Here is a 22,218-nt window from a genome sequence, read left to right on the forward strand (position 1 = left end):
TTTAAACAATCAATCAGTTAATGAATGCAAAATGTTTTATTCGCTATGATTCCGGACGTTGCGGAAGCATGCGGAAGAAAATACGATATTTTAACGTACTACTTGTTTATTCCAAATAATTTACATATAAGGATATTAAATTGGATCATTAAATCAGCATTTAAAAAAATATCGTTCGTTTTTATTGGTTGTTCTTTTCTCAGGGCAGCTAGAGCAGTGTTGCGCTAGTAGATATAGCTTGCGACTCTTATTCCTCTTTTCCTAGTTCGTTCCCCAGCTGTGCACTAACGGACTTTCTGTCTATGTGCAAATTTAAATTATTTAAGAAGGAAAAAGATATCGTGTGAAAAACGGCATGTCTTAGATTCAAAAAGAAAATTTGAGTAATTCGCCTTTATAAAAAAAGTATTGGTTAAATATATTCTATAAACGTAAGTGCTACGTAATAACAATATGATAACAAACTGTAACGAGGTTTAATAACTGTATGGAAAATTATGTTTTGTATTATTAGTAACACTGGCGATAATATTGCGTAATAAGTTTGTATGTAAAAAGCAACTTTCCTTTAGTCTAGATAATATATGACACAAATATAGGACGTTGTATTCATATTGTTTGGAGGAAAAGGTAAGTTGTACTTCGGTGACAGCCTAATTTTTTTCTGTGCGAAGCAATGCCAAGGCCTTTGGACATTCAACAATTCATGAATAGTCCGGTATGAGATGGCGACATAACTTTTCGCGCGCTTTTTCGTCAATAGAAATTAACTAGATTTTATGATAGTATTTTCATCGATATATACCAGACTTTCTATACTCTATACGACGAAACTCTCTTAAAACTGTTTCATATCCCATTAGTATATTATGGAACTTAAAACTACAGATCTACTATATTTTATTTAAATGCTTATGGTTGTATACATTTATATTGTAATATATATTAAAAAAATGCGCTAAGAATACATTTACAAAGTAAAAGCTAAAGACAATAAAGGCGCAGAATACATAATGAATACGATGGTCTAACAGCTAAACTCAGTCGTTAATTGAGAGATAACGGTTATATATAGTTTAAAAAAATTCACGATAAAAATGGAGGCTAAAACTGGTCTTCATAAACCCTATGCTTTCCTGAGTGAATCAAGTACGTTATTTAATTTCCTAGCTGATTGTCAATGTTTTGTTTAATACATACGTATCAGGTTAGCGACTACCCGATTGTTATATTCAAGAGATGCGAGTTTGCAAGAGCTAAGGAAAACTTGTGTTGGTAATTTTATAATATTTTTTTTAATTATATGAGATTAATATATCAATTAGAATTTAATAGTACTCTCTAGTAAAGTGGATATTTTCTGTAAACATTTTGTTTATAATAGGTACCAGTTAACATGACCTATTTAGCTATATCATATTTAGAAGCGAATTAATTTAAGTTTATTGGAGATATCTACGTAAACATTGTACCTCATCTTTTTTTAATTTAGCATAAAATTTAGGACTAAATCATTATTATTGCATTTTTATATAAAACGTTGCTAATTCATAGAAAAAAAAAATATTTTAATTGGCAGTTGCATAACAAAATATTCCACGAAATAAATTAAGTAACTCGTCCTACTTTACTTGACATGATCTCACGTGATTTCTTTGTTAATGAGATTAGCTCAAAATCATGTCTACATTGTTTTTACTGTAGATCTAAGATACTTGTATGAAAATATTAAGATTTTAGGACTTAGACAACTTGAAATATGAAATGCCTGTTATTACTATAATCTTTATTTTCTGATATTATTTAAATTCAATTTCAGTTTATTCAACATTACAATGTTATACGACTTTCTTTCTAATTAGGTAATACAATAATATAATTAAGAACAAATAATATTGTATAATTAAAATAGTTCTTAGCTTTTAATAATATGTAAGCAAATGATAATGAAATTTAATCAAATAATTTGAATTTAATATATGAAATTAGTAATCGAATAAGTTTGCTGTAACGTTTGTTATAATGCAAATGATGTAGACTTATTCCATGCCCACGTTTGACTTATCTCAAAAAATTAAGTAGGTTTTCTAACCTAACACTTCCATTTACTAAGCCTTCCCAAGGCTGTTTATAGACTGTTTTACGCTTGAATATTAAAAGCAGTTCTTGAGCGAATACCTTATAGATTAGACATACTTTCATACTTCATGGTTCACAGATAAAAATTAATTATAATTGGGCGGGATTGGTCTAGGTCGTAGGTTCGATCGCCGAGCACTAAAGGACTTTATAAGCGCTTTTAACTCTCGCTGGTCCGGTGAAGGAATACGTCGCGACAAAACCGAGCATGGCTTAGACCTAAAAGTCGACGGCGTGTGTTAGGTACAGGCTGATCACGGTTATTAGAAAAAAACAAACCATCGCTAAACAGATAACGCTAGACATAAAGTTGAAGCGCCACTGGTTTATTTTTCTTTATAGTTGGACGCAGAGTGTCTAATAAAATCGAAATAAAAATTATACTTTTTATATCAAACAACTCATAGCAACAAGAGGCGTTATTTTAAATTTACCAAATACGACAAAATTACGTGCACGAAGTCACGTGGCAGACCTTCCCAAGCAAAATCCACTTTCATCGTGCTTTAATATCTTAATTCAAGTTTAATTTATGTTAAAACTTTTAGTGTAAAGTCTGACTTCCTGAATATATCATCCGTTCTCACACGCCTACAAGGTTCTTCATATATTTAAGTGAAAGTAACAATATGCAGAACAAACTGCTTCAAGGTCACGTAGTAAATTCCACAGCACTCGTGATCAATGAAGACACGCCTTTGTTTGAGGTCAATTAAAAAGATTACCTTCAAACCGAAATCAAAATCTTATGTATACCAGTTTAATTACTTTTTTAAACTTGCAATATCTACAGGCCTTAAAAGTGTGTAAGTCACGGTTCCGTAATCAGACGGATGGAGTTGTACGAGTACGTCTCGGCCACAGAAACTGATTGCTGTACTATAAAACAACCAACATACAAATTTTTTAAATATTCTTAATAAAAAAATATTGAGAATGTTGTATCCCATCAGAACGAACATATTTTTTGTTTTTATGAATTACGTAGAATTTCATTTGTTAATCCTCATTTTTTCTTGCTTATTTTCTTTGGCTAATTCCCCAACTATATTGTCGTCGGAGTTTTAATTAACTTATGAGCGTTTAGATTTTATCAACTACTGTTAACAACTTTTTCAAATATTTAACTTTCTTAAACTTTTGTTCTATATCTTTGAAGATTTCTCTCTGTTATGTTCATTCCTATAATTTGTTCAGTGTTGTAACTGTTGTAGCCATACATTGGATAGTCAGTAAGTAGAGTGTTAATCCTCCTTAGGACTGCACAAAAACCGATGCACCGCAATACCGCGGCCATTTAAAACATTATTCCGTAATTAATAAACTTCTTTGTTTAATGTATTGTAGTAGTCCCGTTAAAAATGAACTACAAGACATCTCAAACCGGAACGTTAGGATTAGCTTTGAATATTATCTTTGAAATTACTTAGTATTTATTTAGTCTAACCTTAACCTAATACTATAAATAAAAGATCAACCAATTGCATACAATTAATAACTGGTTATGAATGAATAATAGTTATTGGCAGGCAACAACCATAATTGTTGGGTTTGTTAGCCGGAACATAATGATCAGATATAAAGCAAGGTCAACATTGATTTTTGATTACAAAATATTGTTCTATATTCGTCTAACATAACTGTTACTAAAATATAATGATATATCCAAATAACCTGTTGAACATTGTAATTCTAATGGAAATATAATTATGGAATATCATTGAAAATGTTTCTCGTAGATAAAAAGGTAGGGCTTATAGTAATAACCAATATACCAGACACAATCTCTAATGCTATTTAGAGATAATTGTGTTGTGGTAGACAGTAGGAACGAGTAACCCCAAATACTTACGTGCTTCCTGCTGAGCTTCTTACTGCCTATACAGCTCTATTACATACCTGCCACAGCGATCAAACTTAAAAAAAAGAATGTAATCTTTCTGTAAATAATTTTATTAATAATATAAAAATATTTACAGTTTTTTTCCTATATCTGTTACCCGATATTAAATTTAAGTAATATTAATTATTGCATAACATTCCGTTGTGGTCATACTGACCGGAACCGCCAAAATTGTTTTCAAAAATTATTAATGGCAATACCGACAAGGTTACATGTACTTATGACGTAATTTTTCGTTTATCCCACGCGAAAAGTATATTGTAATAACTAGGTTTTAAACTTACTTTGGTTTAATGAATAAAAAATATATATTGATCCTCATTATCGCCATTTGATGGCGATGGAGCATTAACTGAGCGCATCTACCAAGGGACAGCAAAACTTTAGTATGCGGATTTTTGTTTATATAAGGTTGGAGAAAAAGTCTTTTCGCATTATAGTATGTATGAACTTGTAATAAAGCTCTTTGGCTATATTATTTGTATCTGGCTGGTTTTGGTATCATTCAAAGTTTAAATTTTAAAGAAGATATATTCCAAATTCAAATTAGGAAAATGTGTCATTTTTATTTATTTTACTATCGTAATTGATCGTACTATCAAGATAAGTGAATCTAATTAATAAATTCGATACATTTTAAAATGTAACTGCTAAAAAGGTAAAAATGCAACGGAACAAAAAAGGTCGTGGTCAAAGGCCAGTTAGGCTTCACAGACTGTGGCGAAACTCGTAAGAATGTGATGCTGTGCATTATTAATTATGAGCTGTTACCACCCGGCAGGACCATCGATTCTGAACTGTACTGCGAACAACTGATGAGATTAAAGCAAGAAGTTGAGTGAAAGCGGCCGGAATTAATCAACAGAAGGGGTGGGGGTTTCATCATAATAACGATAGACCTCACAGATCTTTAGCCACTCAGCAAAAATTAAGAGAGCTTCGCTGGGAGGAGTTAATGCTTCCGCCATATAGTCCTTTCCATGTATCTTCAGAACTATTTAACAATGTCAGGTTAACATCACGAGAGGACTCCCAAAACCAATTGTCGCGGTATTTTGATCAGAAGCCCCAAAATTTCTATAGCAATGGGATCATGTCCCTACCTACATGATGGCAAAAAGTTATCCAACAAAATCGTACCTACATACTTGATAAATGTAAATAAAATTATTTAAAAATGTTGTGAATTTTCTTTACAAACTAATACTTATGGTTAAGTGCTTAACATGAATGCGTTCGAATGAATTTGTGTTCCCATTGACGGAGTTATACTCTGCATAGTTTAGAAAACGTTCGTACAGTTTTCACTACGTTATATTTTTGCAAGAATTAAAAAACAACAGCATATTTATGCGGTACCTTATCAGCTTATCCCGAAGGAATCTATTAACCTGGTAGTATATACTCAGGTAGATTGCAAGTACCACCACCGAGATATCGGTAAGGGGCCGATGGTTTGGTATCATTAAACCTCTGAGCGGTGGAGTCTAGAATCAGTCGAGTTACATAAAACAGTCAATGGCGCTGCAACCTTTTTAGGTCTGGGCCTTAGATTTCTATATCTATTTCATGATCATTTGTAAATCGAATAGGCAAGTAGGTGATCAGCCTTCTGTGCCTGACACACGCCGTCGAGATTTTTGAGTCCAATGCAAGCCGGTTTCCCCACGATGTTTTCCTTCACCGTTTGAGCCAATGTTAAATGCGCACGTAGAAAGAAAATCCATTGGTGCCGGGGATCGAATCTACGACCTCAAAGATGAGAGTCGCACGCTGTAGCCACTAGGCCAACACTGCTCAGTCGAGTTACATATCCATGCAAAAAAATCTAAGCTAAGCATTTTGTTTTAAATTTATATAGCAGGGAGCAAACCACCAAGCAAATTTCTCACCTTATGTTAAGTGATACCGCCGCCAATAGATACTCTCAATGATAAAAGGCTCGCAAGTGCTCTTTGCTTGTAGGACTCTAATTCAAATTCGTCGAGAAATACTTTAGTGGGAAGCTGGTTTCATATAGTGTTGTTCCGGTGAAAAAACTGCCTTAATAAACGCTTATATGTGGAATTATGGACGTCGATGTGATACGGGTGGAATGTCGTATTCCACCTCGTCTGATGATGAAACTCAATTGCAGTATAAATGCGAACGCCTCATCTGAACATTCTCCATGGTAAATGCGTTAGAAGTTGCATAGAAACCACACATCTACGAAACTAATTTTTTTTTAACAACTACAAAGTTATACAATTTATGATTGAATATTTATAACAAAAATTATGATATAAAAATTCTACGGAAATGGATAATATTCATAAACGTGAGGGTTTCATCTCGTGCAAAAAGCGGCTAATTCAGCCGAAGCCCGGCTCCGATCCATCACCCTGTCACACGCCATTAGCACTACCATGTTGTATGGCGGACTGAAAGTTACTTCACCAACTTCAAAAAATAGTGGTTATTTTTTTAATTCTGGTAACTCGCAATAGGATATATATATATCGTACATTGTATAACAAAAATGTACGATAGATAAGCATAATTATCAAAATCCTAAGTAAAAATGAATTAAATTATACTATAGACATTTTTTTAATGAAATAATAAATAGAAAATGTATCATAATAATTAATAACATCGTGGGTGGAGTTACATCTAGCCAACCTTAGACCTATTATTCTAAATACCACTAGAAGTAGGTTACAACATTTATAATTCAAACTACAGACAATAAATGAATAATTATTACCTTTGTTCACCAAAAGGAGTGCTTAGCTTTAGGCAATTATCACATCGGCATAGAACGATTATTTTAATGGTCATAATGTTGTTTAACATTGTTAGCAGTCAATTTAAATAAGAATTATTACTTAGCTTATATTCCTATACAGAAGTACTAGCGGATACGACAGACGTTGTCCTGTACACACGTCCTACATATAAAAAAAATCTGTGCGTGTAGTATACACACGTAAGAAGTGAAACTTCTTTATGGCCTTATTTTTCAAAAAATGCTCTACTGCAGATGCAACTTTACAGAAATTGGTTAGATAAAGTTTAACAAAAGGCTTTTATTGTCATAGACATGAATACAAATAATACAATTATTTCATTTTACCTTATTACTACTAAGATTATTACAGAATTTCATTAATTGTAATAGATTTATTACTATCATTGTTATCGTTATTATGTATTTTTGTTATTAATGGCTTCGTATATCTTCGAATCAACCGTGTTATCGACACGAGAACGATGGCACGTAACAGAAAAATGTGACGGTAAATTTTTTTCAAATAAGTTTTACTTCATTAATTTATAATAATATAAATCATTTTGGACTTCACTTGAACACACAAAAAATTTCATTAAAATCTGTCCAGCCGTTTAGGAGATTAATTACGAACACATATCAGCTGTTTATTTGCCGTATAGATAAATGACCTAGATACTGACTGCAGCGCCATCTGCGGGGTTGATTTGTGAATCTAAACCATCCAGTGCGCCACCCAAACGCATACAAAATTAAATCATATCGGTCCAGACATTAAAGAGGATTTCAGTAACATACACGTAAAGGAGAATTGTTCCTTTATAAAAAGATAGGAGTCATGTCACTCTGGATTCTGTAGTGAAGTATCCAATAAATTAACAACAGTTTTGTGCATTTTCAATGTTGCAAGTATTTATTCATCATATAACCTGTCATATACGTCCTGTATATGATAAAAGATAGAAACTTAATTTCTGAAATTGAAAAATGCTTACTTAGCCTTTGGCGATTGTCAGTCGTGATCAGCACTGTCAAACTTTCTCGTGTCCATACGGATACGTGTAACGCACAAACAAATATCCTACAAGGAATACCACTATCCATACAGTTAAGCTTGGCCCTAAATTATACGTTATATACTGTCCACATAATTATATATAAGGAAATTACATAAGACTTCGGTATTATTACTATTGTTTTGTTTCAATGTTTTCTCAATGGCTTGGTTATAATGTACCGTAATACTATTTTAATTTGGTTGTGTTGCGTGAACAACTTTAACAACAACATCATTGGTTAATAAGCTGTAAATATGTTCAACGTCCTGGTGGAATGAAAAATGAATGAATAGTTCATGTTTGTTTCGATGTTTGCTAACAGATCAAGGATTTTATATATTACTAGCTGACCCGGCAAACGTCGTTTTGCCATGTATATTATTTCCAGGAAACATTTTTTTAATTAAAACAAAATAACCTATCTGCTACGACAAAAAATAGGGTTTGATCGTAGAGGGTTGACAATTAAGGGGTGTGTGTATTTTTGTAGGCTGTATCATAAAAAAATAAAAACAAAAATCTTGTCCCAAAAATAAAAATATTTTTTTTGGGGTGGACAATTCCAATCACTTAGGGGTTCTAAATATATATAGTAGCTAAGCTGCATTTATTTAATATGCATAAAATAATTCATAAGCATCGGCCGAGCCGTTTCGGAGGAGTATGGGAACGAACATTGTGACACGAGAATTTTATATACATAGAGATTAAATTTTATTACCATTGACTGAACCTTCAGGCACACGTATTATAGGTTGAATTACTTTTGTAAAGCTACTAACTCCTAGCGCAAAAGAAAGTGGTAAGAACAAAAGGAATTTCCGAGATCGACTATCACTGTTTATCATGTTCCGATGTGATTTATGAATTACTTAAATTTTAATGTATTATAATAATCAATAATAGATTATGAGAATTTCGATCATAATTAAACGTAGGTAAGATACATTTATTTGGTCTATTTTAATATTTTTTAGCTATCGCAGTATACAAAATAAGTATTAACAATAGCGCTAAATAACCTACATCATGAGCACACCCCACACACCCTCATACAACACACCAGAATTATTTATTAAAATGTATTTATTAATATTTATTGCTTTGTTTCTTTGTAAGTTTCGTAAATGTTTGAACCTTTATATTATGTATTTAACTATATGTCTTGTATATGTTTTTTGGTTATATATAAATTGATTCGCCTACAAAATAAATAAATAATATTTGTTAAGATTTTTTTTACGATTTGGAATTTGGATATACAATCGATTATATCAGTCACGTCATGAGTGGTTAGTAATAATGAACATTGCATAAATGAAACTATGATAGAAAGTTACATATAATATTGCCTTTGTTAAAATAGCGTTTACACATTAAGAAAACACTTTTTAAACGGATTGAAGCTACCTGACCACGCACGCTGTAAAGCACGAGAAAACGTCGGAAAAAATTTAAAATTTAAAATTATTATACGATTTTAATAATAATACATAGCTTCAATCCGTTTAAAAAGGTGTTTTCTTAAAGTTACATATAATTTTAAATTATTCTAAATTTAAACCAGACTTTTTTTACTTTTGTATTTTTAATAATAGTACATAAATTGTTTCGGTACACTCAACGATACCATTTTGCTTTTATTTTTCTTCAATTTAGTAGCGGACGGTCGCCGTTCTACATCGAGAGGGGTACGTGATCACCTCAAGCAAACATTGTTGACTATATGTACCAGTTTTCCGAATATATAGAGGGAAGAAACCTAATCCCCTATTCAATTACAATAAAATAACGTCTAAAAGCCGCGGCCGCGCCCCATTGACTTTAAACCCTCCTCAAATATTCAAGAGGGGTTCAATTTTATAGAGTGATAGCCTTTCAACGCTTCACCGCCGCCTAATCCACGGGTTTTGCTTACAGATTTGTAAATTAATTAAAGACAGCGAGACGGATTTATGATTAATTTTATAGGTATAACCTTCCGGTGTGACTTTTGCCGGAAGTTATTAATAATTTAAGAGGTTAATGTGATTTGAACTTTCATATTATTTGTACATTTAGTACATATATACTTTTTTGAAACTTTAATCAAAGTATGGGTTTGCTTTATGAAGTAAAATTAATTGAAATAATTAGTCTCTCTTTACTAGCCTTTACTTGGACTTAATATAACTTAAAGGCGACTACAAGGTAAGAAGTATAAGTAATATATATATATATATATATAAGGGAATTAAAAATGACAATCAAACATTTTGATTATAAACAAAAACGAACATCCATTTCATTTGTTTTAACGAAATATACTTTTCGTTTGTAGAGGCTGATTTGTATTCAGCTGAGCTAATAATTAAGATCAGTGCCCATATAAACGAGCTATACGTGAAAATAATGATTGCAGTCAGTTTAAAGCTTTGTTTATGAAGTATCCGCTGCCAAACTCCCTTACTTGTATCTTAATTTTATTATTAACACGAAGGAATATAATTATAATATAATATTGGGTTAATATAATTGAATGTTTAGTTGGATTGGCACTTAAACCAAATAAGTTGTTCACACGTTAAAGTTCCAGCAGAACTGTCAAAGTTGTCAGCTAACAATGTCAATTGCAAGTTCCAACGAGGCGAGTTGATCGATCGCTTCGCCACTGGTTTTTGGAGTCTTTAAAGCAATAGATTTAAATTGATGATGTTAGGTGTATAATGTTAAAATTACATTAGTAACTAGAACCTAGTTGCTTTTATTTAGCAGTTTGTATTATAGAAATAAACCGTCGGGAACTAGGGTCCAGATCTTACTTCTATCAAATGATCTCTTCAAGGCAACCCAAATAATAAATAAATAATACATAGTATGTATATTGGATGAGAATTAATTATTCAGAAATACTGAATACAACTACAGTCTATTAGAATTAGTCTTATTTTACTCAAATTCTTGTGGTATTAAAGTCGAGTGTTCCTATATAAAACTACAACTAAATACGTAGTTAGATCATAAATTAAGAGCAGTGTTGGCCTAGTGGCTTCAGCGTGCGACACTAATCCTTGAGATCGTAATGGATTTTCTTTCTATGTGCGCATTTAACATTAACTCAAACGGTGAAGGAAAACATCGTGAGGAAACTGACTTGCCTTAGACCCAAAAAGTCGACGGCGTGCGTCAGGCACAGAAGGCTGATCACCTACTTGCCTATTCAATTTATAAATGATCATGAAACAGATACAGACATCTGAGGCCCAGACTTGAAAGGGTTGTAGCACCATTGTTTTTTATATATTTAAATCATAAATAACAATATTAAAGTATAAAACGCTAAAAATTATGTTTCCCCATTTTCCGAACTTTTTGTCATGCGTCGAAATTTTTGCATCGGCTTCTATATATTCTAGTAAGTTTTTTTAGAAGCTTGTGTAGAAAAATATTGAGCGAAAATCCATTGAGTGTATTAGTAGGTTCGCACGTGCGTCTCCAAACTCGGATGTCCTTGTTCACTTGATCGATCACCGAATTACCGAAATTCACGAGAATTACATTTTATTTCTGAACGAATTTCGGAAGATTGACGTTTTCGTTAGGCTCGTATTGTGTTTTTGCGATGGAATTATGTTGGAAATTGAGATGTTTTAAAAATTTTAGCTAATTTATTTTTAGTTACTCCAATTATAATTTAAGATTAACTTTGTAAACTTTACATTGGTGTACATCTTAATATCCTTTATAACGAACGATTATGTTCTATTATATTCTTTATGAGTTATTTTTACCATCTAGGGTATATAGATAAAGTCTCTTTTATTTATTTTGTAGTTGATAAGCCTTCTGTACTGCTGTATATATTAACAAGAAACTATTTCGAAAAACAAGCCGTCAAACATGTACCCTACATGTTATGTAACCCAAAAAGCAATGTAGGAAGCAATATCTGTATTACACATGTGATTCTTTCACTGTCTCTTCAGGATGATATGTCTGTTGTCGAAAAAAAAATCATCCTTAACACATTTAAGTGCTTGCCAATGTATTGTACCTAGGTATGTTTCTATGCATTTGGAGTATATCTTTTCAATCTATTATTAAAATAACAAAAGCGTGGTAAAAATCAGTAGCATAGTGGTGGATGTAGTTGAAGGGGGCAGGGGGAGGGGTGCGACGACATTTTGATGGATCGGCCGCTTTGTGCGCGGACGTGGGACAGCCATTGTGTATATCACTTTATTCTGTATATTTTCGGATTTCCCCTGGATTTATATTATTTATTCTATCGTATGTATAGTTCTCGTTACACACAGGAATTTATTAGAATTATGTGCTTCACTAATTTCTTCGTCAGTGTAGGTAAACATCGTAGGAAACCGGGATCTCTCTCTTCCTTTGTGACATTTAATTGTAGTGAAATTTGGTCAGGCGTTGAAAATTACATCTGAGGTTTTTAAAACCTAGGGTTTTATTTTATTTTATTTATTACCCTCTATTCCCCTGCCATATTGTGCAGGGACTTTTTATACCACATTTTTTCCAAAAATAAAAACAATATACATTTAATTAATTCTACTAGTTCGCGAATGGCAGACGTCGCGAAATATTATACGCAATGTCCATCCACAAATATCTATCTATAATCGTGGCAGTAAAATAAAAAAAATATGTTTATTATGGAACAGTATCACTTACAAGATACATGTATCACTTATTCCACGTCATTAAATTTAATGACGTGGAATAAGTAGACATCCCTACTCATCGGCAAAGAAGACAGAGGATATATTTGTAAGCCGAAAGAAAAAGCCGGCGTAGAAAACTCTCGGTACTCTTTTAGAATAGCAAATCATCAAACAACACTTATTTTAAAACAAATATCGCAAATTAATTAGAAATTAAATAAGTTTACTAAAGATTTATTTATTTATAAGAAAAATACAATATTGTCCTTAAAGGTGAACCTAAATTAGCAATGATGAATCCATCCAAGAAAAAATCACATACGTCAACAACTAACATGATAAAATGAAGAAATAACCAATTATTATAGACACTAATAAATAGAACATTTGTCAGTTCACTCAACGGACAATAAAAAAGGTCCGTCCTTTTCAGTCCTAGCGGAAACATGAAGTAACGGCTAAATTCCTAACGAGAGTATGAAAATTGCAAAACTGGGTTTTTTTACTCTTAAGATCTCATTGCATGTGTTATAATTAAAAATGTTGTGTAGAATTGTACCGCAGTTGTCGTGTTCTGCGGAATCGTACCTCTTAGAAAAAGACAGTATCTATTTTAATATTTTTTTATAGTTTATAATAATCCTTATTTAAACTTTGTATATTTTGTTTAATTTAGTAGTCATACACAACGTCGGTATAAATTAAGGCGGGAGAGACTGCGAACAGCGTTTGAAATAACTAAAAGTATCTAAATGTTTTGGGCGCTCTACAATAGTCATATAATCAAATAATTGTACTATGATGCGTTTCCACCAAGAAAGATTATTCATTTGCACAAGAGAAATAGAACTTCAGGCATATTTAAGAGCTCATCGTGATTGAACAATCATAGTAATTGATAAATGACACGGGGCAGACACATCTGTGCGTTTCAATATGACCTGCCCATTACTTCATACCAATATATAATTATGCTCCGCTGAATCACACAAGGGGGGAAATAAAACGATAATTTAGTAATAATAATATAATTTCACCTAATAATCACATTCCGCTCGTCAACATATTCAAATAAATATAATTTATGTACACTTCGTCTGCGCAAGAGATTCCTAAGCATTCTAATTCGCAGCTTCACTTGCAATCCTGGAACAAAAAACACGCGTATTTATTACATTATATCATTGAGAAATTGATATTTTTCGGTTTTAGCGCCATCTTTTGTCGGCGCAATGAAATGTTTTAAAATAATGTCTATTATAGTTTTACGTCCTCATCTGAGGAAAATGGGCATTTAGAGACTGTAAGTAGTGCTATTTGACACTTTCTTATTCTTCCTTCCTATCCTTTAAAATCCTTTTTAGTAAATTAGACAAAACTTAAATTACTTATTAGTCTTAAGTTAGGCTAGATCGTAATGTTCCATGATGCCTTAGTAAAGCCACATGTAAAAAAAAATCAGAGGCAAATAAGCGTTCAAGCACCGCCAACTTCCAAACGTGACTTGAACAACAAAACGTATATTGAAACTTTAATTAAACCAATACACCAATAAGACCAATAAAATATACTCACTGATTAGCTAATACGGCACTAGCAGCGGCAACTACATCCGGAGGTCGTGGCAAAGCGAGCGTTTCCAACGAACGCGCGTACGGCATTGGAACGTCTGCGCCCGTCACACGCCATACAGGGGCGTCTAGTTCGAAGAATGCGGGCGATTCCATTATGCGAGCGCATATCTCTGCACCGATGCCTGAAATTGTTATTATTCATATATGAATCACAATGAAAAAATTTCACTGATTTTTAATTTACATTTACTACCTTTCAAATCAAGAATGTAGAGCGAACGAAAAGAACTGGCAACCTTTTTTTTTTATAAAACGGGTCAAACGGGCAGGAGGCTCACCTGATGTTAAGTGATACCGCCGCCCATGGACACTCAATGCCAGAGGGCTCACGAGTGCATTGCATTCACTCAGTTTGTGTAAAATAGTTGTAAGGAGCTTATATTACATCATAATGCATGACATCTTGAAGAAACTTTTATGAATTTGATTAAAATATATTTAAGGTTTTAAACATACAGTGTAAACTCTATATAGAGACGCCGAAGCGAATGCCGTTTTTCTAGCGAAATAGAGTTGTAATAAATAAATGGTGTCACTGCGCCGATTTTAAACTTCAAACACATTTTTTTTGGTAACCTGTGGGCTAGCGTTCGGTATTTTACGAAAGCGGATTTTATAATCGCTAAGTCGCTGTGGGCTGGCGCGCACCGCGTACTCAGTAGATGCGTACTTTTGTAAAGAGTTTTCGTTGAGTGAAGCAGAACTCAAGTTTTGTAATCGCTTTGAAATCCGAGCGTTTACGGCGCATTCAGTTAATTAATAGTGGGTAGAAAAGTTGAAAGCGATGGAATGTTTATTGAATCATTCATTTCCCCCGCGAAACAGACCTGTGCGATCGATTGAAACTATCGACCGCAGCGGCGGACCGTCGTGGAGGAGCATCCACGACGGTCAGTTAAAATCATAAGCCGCTTTGAAGACGTGTTATGGCCACCCAGATCTCGCGACTTAACCCCAGCTGAGTTTTTAAGGGGTTATCATCTCAAAGCAAGAGTTTATAAGAGTTTTACGAATTTTGAGTAGTTGAAGACAAAAATGACGTGAGAGCCATATCAGTTGACATCTTGCGGCGTGTTTGCAAATTCGCTAGTCCGCTTTAAAGACTGCATTCACTGTGATAGAAGACCACTTGACGGTGTAATATTCCGTGCATAAAATTGGCACTAATACATTTTACTTTAGTGCAATATAAATATTTTAATATATTTTTTTTTACATTTAAAGTTTATCAACGCCCATTTTAGGGCGTTGATACACCCTATATTAGACAAGACAATTACAACTAGACAATCCAAACAGTAATTTCTATAAAATATAATTTTAAGAAGCAATGTTGGCCGCTCTTGGCTAATCGGTATTATTTTCGTGGCAGCCCCAACAAGTTTTAAGGACTATACGTCAGGCCGGTAATAAGTTAGATTCATTAGGACTAGGAGCAGTGTTGGCCTAATGGCTAGTGTACGACTCTCATCTCTGAGGTCGTAGGTTTGATCCCCGGCTGTGCACCAATGGATTTTCTTTCTATGTGCGCATTTAACATTAACTCAAACGGTGAAGGAAAACATCGTAAGGAAACTGACTTGCCTTAGACCCAAAAAGCCGATGGCGTGCGTCAGCCACAGAAGGCTGATCATCTACTTGCCTATTCAATTTATAAATGATCATGAAACAGATACAAACATCTGAGGCCCACACCTAAAAAGGTTGTAGCGCCATTGATTTATTTTTATTTTAATCAGTACTAGAGGGATACTTATAATGATAAAATTTAATAAGAATACATAATTCAGTGGCGTTATAACCGTAAAGTCTTGGCTTCAGATTGCTTTCTTTATTTTTTTCATGGGCAGTCATCGCAGCCCATGGAAACCCATTTTAAGTGGTTGCATTGCCAGCTTTTAGGGAGGAGTACACTCTAACTTTGAATAGTTGGAGGTCGTATCTCTCAGGGAAGGAGGGAGTCGATTCCACAGTAAGCTAGTTCACTACTGGCTGGTGAAACAGACTGTGGAAGACTTCCAGCCATCAAGGTGATGTTGATAAAATTTTGCATTGGCTCGTACAGTGAAACGAGGCAGGAAGAACCAATTTAAACGATTTTTGAGACTACTACAGATGACTAAATATAAAGTCCATTGGTGCACAGCCTGGTATCGAATGCTCCGATCCTGAAACCACTAGGCTCAATGTTAATTTGTACTAACCATACTATTTATTTTTTATCTTAACAGAGTTTTTCATCCAATATAATATAGAAAAGCCCTCTTCAACTGTCAAGAATACAAACCTGACTGAGGCCATCCTTGTTCAACAGTAATGAGATGGTGAGTCTTGGAAATAGATCTGGCAATAGTGTCGATGTCCAATGGCCTGATAGTACGTAGGTTGATAACTTCACACTCAATACCTGAAATTAAGTATTTATAAGAGGTTAATAAGATGCAAAGGTATCCCATCACCGTAAGCGTGTCAGTAAATTAGATTTTGTGAAATGGTTAAGTTTTTGAAGTGAAACTTCTTCATCGGCGTTGTAAAAAAATAGCGTCACATTTTTCGGTTACACGTCACCTTTTTCCGTTACGCGCCATCTTTTTCTTGTCCCTACCACGGTTGATTCGAAGCCATTAATAACCAAAATATATAATAACGATAACGATGATAGAAAGAATTCTATTACAATTAATGAAATTCTGTAATAATCTTAGTAGTAATAAGGTAAAATGAAATAATTGTATTATTTGTATTCATATCTATGATAATAAATTTATTTAATTTCTAATTTCTGTAAAGTTGCATATAGTAGATCATTTTTCGAAAAATAAGGTCATAAAGAAGTTTCATTTCTGCATAGCAATGAATGTTAGGACACAGCCTTGTGGAACACCAGCATTGACGGGTTTAAGGTCGGAGCATGCTCCCTTGATGACGACCTTGATGCTCCGATCAGCGAGAAAGTTAGAAATCCAGTTGCATAATTTCTCGGGGAGCTCATAGGCTGGAAGCTTCGAGAGCAGTGCTCTGTGCCACACCCGATCGAAGGCTTTCGGTATGTCCAAACTTACTGCCAGCGCCTCCCCCTTGGCTTGAATTGCCTCTGCCCACCCACAGATGCGCTTACCATAGTAAGGTATACAAGGATGCCACCGGCGGATTCAATAAAGACAAGACGATTGAAGTCAGAAATCAACTTCCTAATTATAAATGTGGGCTAAAGATAGCGGTGATAGAGGTGTTTGTTACTGTTTGAATAGATAAATTATTGTTACCATCGCAACCAACAGCATACTATTCTTAATCATTAAGGCCTTCTTAAAACAAATATAAATTGCTCCATCACCTGTTTAAAGAACTATACAGAAAGATAAAGTGGCTTTCCTCCTGATTGAAAAGTATCTTAATAATCATTTTAAAAAATTGATACCTTATACTTAAGAAGTAGATTTAGATTAAAATATAGTTCTTAAGATGTCATTAATATATACATAAGGACAAGACATTTTTGATTAAAAAAGGTAGAATTTTAAGTATTGTAATTACCTTTTCCAGCAAGTTCGTTGGCCGCCTGCAACGCTGTTTCAGTCGCTCTGCCCGCACAAACTAATGTTATGTGCGATCCTTCGCGCTCTATTTTCGCTTTTCCTATAAATTATATCCAAAGTATAGTTATATATAGTAGTTAGGCTAAATAGAGAGAGCTATGGTACATAGCCAGGTGCATTTAAAATAATTCAGGTAATGTCTGTGTAAGATACATATAAAGACTTTATCTAATTTGTTATCATATAAAAAATTTTCTGATTAAAAGAATCTTGTGATTAAATTAAATGTTGTTTAATCATGGGGGCATACAATCATAATACTTAAATAAATAAATATTTCTATACCTATAGGCAACACAAAGTCAGAAGATAGTGCCTCATCTGACATTGGGAACTGTAGTCCATACATGATTTCATCTTCCAAAAATACTACTGGGTCTGGGTCGCGAATGGCTGCTTTTAGGAGACCTGAAAAAAAATAGTTTTATAATTAGTTCCAACTATTTATACTGCCTGTGCATTGTTTTGGCAATTGGCATTGGCAAAACTTGTTTAAGGATAATAGCTGAATCTCTTTGATTACTCTTAAATCTTTGAGTATTAAATTTGTATAAGAAAAATGATTATTATCATCCATGAACAGAAAAAATATTTTCATTGTTCAGATCAGCAATACACTGAAAGAAGAATGTATAAAGAATAAAGGAAATTCTTTGGTAAGTTTTGTTGTCAGATCCTCAACATATCGTAATGATAGTAAATGCTAGCATGTACAGCCATTGAGAATGATAACTTACCTTTTGCATCTTCAGAAGAGTAAGGCATGATAACTTTAAGTCCAGGACAATGGCTGTACCAGGCACCAAAGCACTGTGAGTGTTGTGCTGCAACTCCTGCCGCAGCACCATTGGGACCTCGGAATACAATTGAAACTGGTACTCCACCCGCCGACATGTAGAATGTTTTTGCTGCTGAGTTAATAATCTGAAACATGTGTTAAGTTATTTTCAAAAATATAAAAGTTTGCACTATAACATAACAAGAAATTTTATTGTTATGTTTGTTAACATGCCATGTACATCCATAAAGTATTGAGTGATTATGACCAGTGTTATAATGTTACACCAAAGCAAATGTAAGAAGTAAATTTGATAAACAAAACACAACAAGCTTTTGGTATATGTATATTTAAAGGGTTCTTTTAAAAAAAAAATGTTTTTAATAATTACAACAAATGGTTTAATATTTATCATATATATTATTTGAGAGGTAAGGTAAGTAGAATCTTTAGAACTAGTCATAAGTTTATAACGAAAATGACTATGTTGCATATTACAATTTTTTTGTAAAAATTAAAATTATATATTTTTTCAATTCAAAAAGAGGTATATGTAAAATACAAATTTATTAGAGTGTTATTTAAATAAAAGATTTATAATATATACAAACAATAAAATTTCTATTTAAAAAAAATCTATTATTATTGCAAAGTATCATAATTCTATAATCACAATATCAAATACTTCTGTTGTTTTACTGAGACTTATGAAAAATATACTTAATAAAAAAAACACAAACTAATATTGTGTCCAAATTATAACTTACATGGTCAATAGCCTGCATGGAGAAATTAAATGTCATAAATTCACAAATTGGTTTGAGTCCAGCAAATGCTGCACCAACAGCAATACCAGCAAAACCAATTTCTGTAATTGGTGTGTCTATAACTCTTCTGTCTCCATATTTCTTCCATAAACCTCTGAAATTTTAAAGAATACTATTTGAATTCAAAATTAGTAAATATTATACATTAAATATTAACTATTAAATTTTTTGACTACAATCAGAAGTTTTACTTAAAGTTGAACATTTTACATTTTTAATTTGATAACACATGTTATATCTAAGATAAAGAGATTTTTTATTAATAGTATTTAATAATAATTACTGCAGTTATTTAATAGTATCATTAAAAATGAACTATTTTTTAGCAATAGATTTCTTGATTGTACAAGAAAGTAACGAAAACCCTGTCAATGTCAACAAACATGTATTATATAATAATGAAAGAGATTGAAACTTCAGTAGATCAGGCGTTCATAGATACGAAAATAAGATCTTAGCAAATAACCACTTTAGAAATTAATTACATTCTTTTCTGCTTACAATAAAACGTTGAAAAATCAGAATCAAGGTTATTTTCCTTACCGTGTTACTTTATAAGCACCATCATATTGAGCTACTTCTTCACCTAAGACAAATACTTTGTCATCTCTTTCCATCTCTTCGTCAATGGCCTGGTTTAAGGCATCTCGTACAGTAACTTGCTTTGATGATAAAGTCTTCGATGAGGAAAAACTACGCCGAGATATGCGAGCAAGCAATCCAAAGAGAACCGGTGGGGATTTTAACGCCATTTTCACTTACACTTACGATTATTACACTTAAATGCTTATTGAAACACTTATATTAACCGTTTAAGAAGGTTTTATGAGTTAAATTTGTTGAATTCTTGTGGGAAAGATGTTAAAATCTCCACTAGAAGATCACGAAGGATGAATGGAGGTCGTGGTTAGTGGTTACGGGTTATTCTACGTCAACGTCATTGTAAGACGTCAACTGTCTATACAAGACTGCCAGGTGTCACGTATCGAAATGTTTTTAAAATAAAGTTAGTAACTATCTAGCACAGACTAAAGGTTGATATTACAGCACGATTCAGGTCGATATACCTCCTAAATCGTGGTTTTCAACTCTGACGCTTGGTAAAGCTATCACTTCTACCCTTATTCTTATGAGGCTGGGCCATGCATGCATTCCCTTGCATTTGGCAAGGCTTAACGTTTTACCTAACGATATATGTCACAGTGGCAATGACGTTGGGGATTTTAATTATATATTCTTTGCCTGTCCTCAATATGACCGTTCCGCTTTTATTTCCTCGCTTTTGTCCATTAAAATTCCTTTTCCTACTTCAATCTCTATCCTTCTATCTAATATAAATATTGATGTATATAGAATTTTAGCCAGTTTCATTTTTCATAACAATATAAAATTATAATCATTTATGTACTTATTATATACCTAATTTATCTGATCCTTTTCAAAATTCCGATCCAATTTCCAAACCAATAAAATAAATCTAATAACATACTTCCTAACTTTTTTGCATGGCTGACGCACAAATCGTGCAGGGCAAGAAAGGGAAAAAAACTATCTAGCAAGTTGAATTACTTGATTGGAGTTAAGTTGGCAGTTTTAATTTTTGTATTAATTAATCTTTATATCATATTTGTGTATAGTGGCATCGTGTAGTCGGTAAGTTATTGTAAATTCTGTAAATATTGTATGAACGAGCCCCCAGATCTAAGTCGGGGGGATGATGGTCATGTTGGCCTTAATCTCCCTGTGGGATCAAATGTTGGTTCACAAGATGACCTGAACAAAAAGGATACGGATTGTTCGTTATCATCTCAGACAGGTCAAGGAAGTCGCAAACGAATTAATTTTTTGCGCCTTTGTCATCTCTTTCCATCTCTTCGTCAATGGCCTGATTTAAGGCATCTCGTACTGTAATTGGCTTTGACACACGAACCGGAGAAGGTAGGTGGTGTCCCGGCGTAATAGCGCAAGGGAGTTAAATTTTAACCGCTGTCGCGTGCGCACTAAATATATACCGCATACCGTATAGCATTTTTTTTGATTCATCAATGAAGGATCCAGTGTTTGGAGTGCGACCCGTTGATGGTAAGTGCTAGTTTTAGTCTTATCGATTATTGGATTCCTTTTTTTACTATACTGACAAGCGACAGCCGAATCAGCGCATATTATTTCACCGAGGGAAGGAGCATTGAAAAATTTCCTTTCCAAATAAAATCTTGTTATCCTATTATTTGCGAAATATGTGATAAGCTTTTAATATGTTCTCAAAGAAATAACAATATTAGCTTTGCATGAATTCCAAGTCTGACACTGTGCGATTAAAGGAAACGAACAAGCTGATGAGCTTGCCAAGGAAGGTATAACGGATGGATACATAGTTCCATACACCCAACAACCCATATTTGGGCCTCATGGAATGATGTTTGATTGAAGAGCACCGAGTTCAAAGGCAAACATTATGCTGAAATTCAACCCAGGATCCCCAGTAACCCATGGTTCTATGAGAATACAATTTCGAAAACTGTCACCTCTATCATCATTATTTAGCAAGGCTTCGTATTGTTGATAGCAATATTTGTGTGTGTGGCAAAGATATTAGTGACCTTGTTCATATTTTCTTTTCTAGTTCCCAATATGACCGCACCTACTTTTTGTATTCCTTACAATTACTGCATGTTCCGTTTTCGACTAGAATCTATTGCCTTTTGCTTTATCCTTTATTGTATTATAATGAATTATCTTCTTTCATAATCAATAATAATATTGAGATGTGATATAATTCGTTTTCTTTTAATGTCTTTGTTTATTTTTTCTCGCGTGTAGTTTCCCAACCTTTTGCTTGA

The 22,218-nt window shown here is 33.3% G+C and overlaps 1 protein-coding gene across 1 annotated transcript; it reads right to left on the minus strand.

Moving 5' to 3' along the window:
* Nucleotides 1-13,552: 13,552 nt before the first annotated feature.
* On the minus strand, nucleotides 13,553-20,306 carry LOC123712370 (pyruvate dehydrogenase E1 component subunit beta, mitochondrial). Its single transcript, XM_045665411.1, has 8 exons — nucleotides 19,922-20,306; nucleotides 19,319-19,472; nucleotides 18,511-18,697; nucleotides 18,059-18,181; nucleotides 17,712-17,813; nucleotides 16,462-16,581; nucleotides 14,116-14,296; nucleotides 13,553-13,686 (listed from the first exon to the last, which is right to left on the minus strand). Exons 1-8 carry the CDS (start codon nucleotides 20,128-20,130, stop codon nucleotides 13,662-13,664), a joined length of 1,101 nt encoding a protein of 366 aa, XP_045521367.1. The 5' UTR covers nucleotides 20,131-20,306; the 3' UTR covers nucleotides 13,553-13,661.
* Nucleotides 20,307-22,218: the final 1,912 nt, after the last annotated feature.

Source organism: Pieris brassicae, chromosome 7 (assembly GCF_905147105.1).
Source record: "Pieris brassicae chromosome 7, ilPieBrab1.1, whole genome shotgun sequence".
NCBI lineage: Eukaryota > Metazoa > Arthropoda > Insecta > Lepidoptera > Pieridae > Pieris > Pieris brassicae.

Bases quoted from the DNA above. Each gene is read 5' to 3' on its own strand.
- LOC123712370 (XM_045665411.1), bottom strand. From the start codon at position 20,130: ATGGCGTTAAAATCCCCACCGGTTCTCTTTGGATTGCTTGCTCGCATA. The intron at 18,182-18,510 runs GTAAGTTATCAT...ATTTTTTTTCAG, and splicing joins CTCTTCTGAAGATGCAAAAG to GTCTCCTAAAAGCAGCCATT. The intron at 17,814-18,058 runs GTATAGAAATAT...TATAATTTATAG, and splicing joins TGACTTTGTGTTGCCTATAG to GAAAAGCGAAAATAGAGCGC.